Here is a 2,070-nt window from a genome sequence, read left to right as displayed (position 1 = left end):
CCGGTCTGCTCCGTGTGCAGCTGAATTAGAGACTGAAAACTGCAGTTTTATTATCTCGCACTGAAAATGATTGCTTTTAATTAATTAATGATTATTTTCTACCAAAGTAGAGTGACTGAAACTGCAGTTTTTATTATCTACGTCACTGAATTAATGATGCTTTAATTAATTAATGATTATTTCTACCAAAGCACAGTTAGTGATCGTTGAAACAGTGGAAAGGCTAACAAAGACGGTTTTGGTGAGTTTTATGGAGCCTGGTGGAGAGTGATAGTGATATTATGGCTGTTTAGTGGCATTAGTAGCAACAACAACTGATTTTGCCCTTTGTCCCCAAGGATTAGAAGGATAGAAAGACTGAATTTCATATAGTTTTATTCCAGTTTGAAGTGTGTTTTATGATTATGTGCTACTCTAGGTAAAATAACTGGTTTTGTCAGTGGATTCTGGTGGGCCGTGGTGCCCGTTAGCTTTGCTCTAGAATAACTTTCAGTTTTTGACAGTTTTACGGACAAAACAAGCAACATGAAGATGTCAACTTGGTCTGGGGCTGGGTTATAGGTTGGTGGGTAGAGGTCATACCTGGTCACAAGTATCACTGTTTGACCTGGTGGGGTCACAGCTGCAGGGCTCACAGCGTCCTGACAGGATTGGTTTCCAGTAGCCTTTTGAACACGCTTCACAGGTCAGGCCGTGGAAGTGGGGACGACAGGGACACTGGCCAGTCACTGGGTCGCAAACATCTGACAGTGACCCGTCCTGCGAACAGGAGCATTCTGGAGAGAAGGGTTAGGAGTTAGTAAGAGGCACTGGAGACTTTGATCAGATTAGTAACAGTGGTAGTATAAGAGGGTTTCAATATGAAACAACCTCGATTTCTGAAAATCCAAAACAGACAGAGCTGAAAGGAGAAGACTGCATTGTTACAAAATGTGATATGAGAGAGTTGGAGGACTCACTGGAGCAGCCCAGAGGGTTGGAGGCGCTCAGGCCATAATAGCCTCTCTTACAGCGGTCGCAGCGGGGACCCTCGACATTCACCTTACACTGACACGAGCCTGTGCTGTCATCACACCGGCCCCCATTCACTGTCCCCTCAGCACTGCAGATACAGCCTGGCAGAAGCAAAACAACAAGCATGAGCCACTCATCAAGGGTTGTATCCACATACTGCACATTTCTGAAGCATGTCACTGAAGGATTTTGATGTGTTGCACTTTCTACGCCGGTGTGCAAATTTTACTAACAAACCACTTACGTATGCAGGCGTCAGGGCGGTCCATCCGGCTGAGGGGGTTCGGCTGGTAGCCTGGGGCACACTGGTCACACTTCGGCCCTGTGGTGTGGTGCATGCAGTCCTCACACACACCTCCACTCCTCCTGCCGCTGGCTTCGTACGCCACCTGGTCGAAACGACAGTGCTGGGCGTGGTTGTTACACTCACAGCCTGAAGAAAGGGCGCAGGGATTAGGTTGGTAGATTTGGTTGGCATGAAAAGACAAGGCATTCCTCTTGACAAAATATTTTACAGATAGACAAACAATAAAAAATACTATGATAAAAGTTATCCAGTCTCTACAAAACAGCTCTCACAAAGAGAGCAATAATAAAAAGTAAAGATGCGGGTAAAAACCCAACCCAAACTTATCCCAAAGACACTTCATATACAAAAACAAACAGAAAACTACTCTGACATGATGGAGGCTCCAAAACAGAACAATGTGTGATATGTGTGACATTTCTTTGTATATTTTGTTTCATTTGATGTGGGCTCAGGTGGTTTGTGGTGAATGTGGCATGTAGTGTAAAAGCGCTTTGAGTGGTCTGAAGACTAGAAAGGCACTATACAAGTACAGCTCTATTTACCACTTACCATTTGTGAATTGGCGCTATACAAATAAAATTTAATTGGATCAAAGTAGTAGTGTGGCTAAAAAGCTTTGTCATGACAGAATATTTGTCTGTTAAAAAAGTTTCCAAAAAGCTAGACTTTCACATTTATTTGTCATCTTAACAGTAGAAAATACAATTTAAAAAGTTTCTTCGGGCACAAAACCAACAAAAATAGAA

At 43.2% G+C, this 2,070-nt stretch overlaps 1 protein-coding gene across 1 annotated transcript in view; it reads right to left on the bottom strand.

Moving 5' to 3' along the window:
• si:ch1073-15f12.3 (laminin subunit beta-3) overlaps window positions 1-1,447 on the bottom strand; it is a gene marked incomplete at its 5' end in the record, with an annotated part of 7,972 nt that extends 6,525 nt beyond the window's left edge. The window contains 3 exon segments of the mRNA XM_035661258.1: window positions 583-776; window positions 960-1,115; window positions 1,259-1,447. Of these exon segments, the coding sequence (XP_035517151.1) occupies window positions 583-776; window positions 960-1,115; window positions 1,259-1,447 (539 nt within the window).
• Between the last annotated feature and the right edge of the window lie 623 nt (window positions 1,448-2,070).

Source organism: Morone saxatilis, unplaced genomic scaffold (genome assembly GCF_004916995.1).
Source record: "Morone saxatilis isolate NCDOM2014 unplaced genomic scaffold, NCSU_SB_2.0 Contig18, whole genome shotgun sequence".
NCBI lineage: Eukaryota > Metazoa > Chordata > Actinopteri > Moronidae > Morone > Morone saxatilis.
This window is presented reverse-complemented; position numbering and strand designations above follow the sequence as displayed.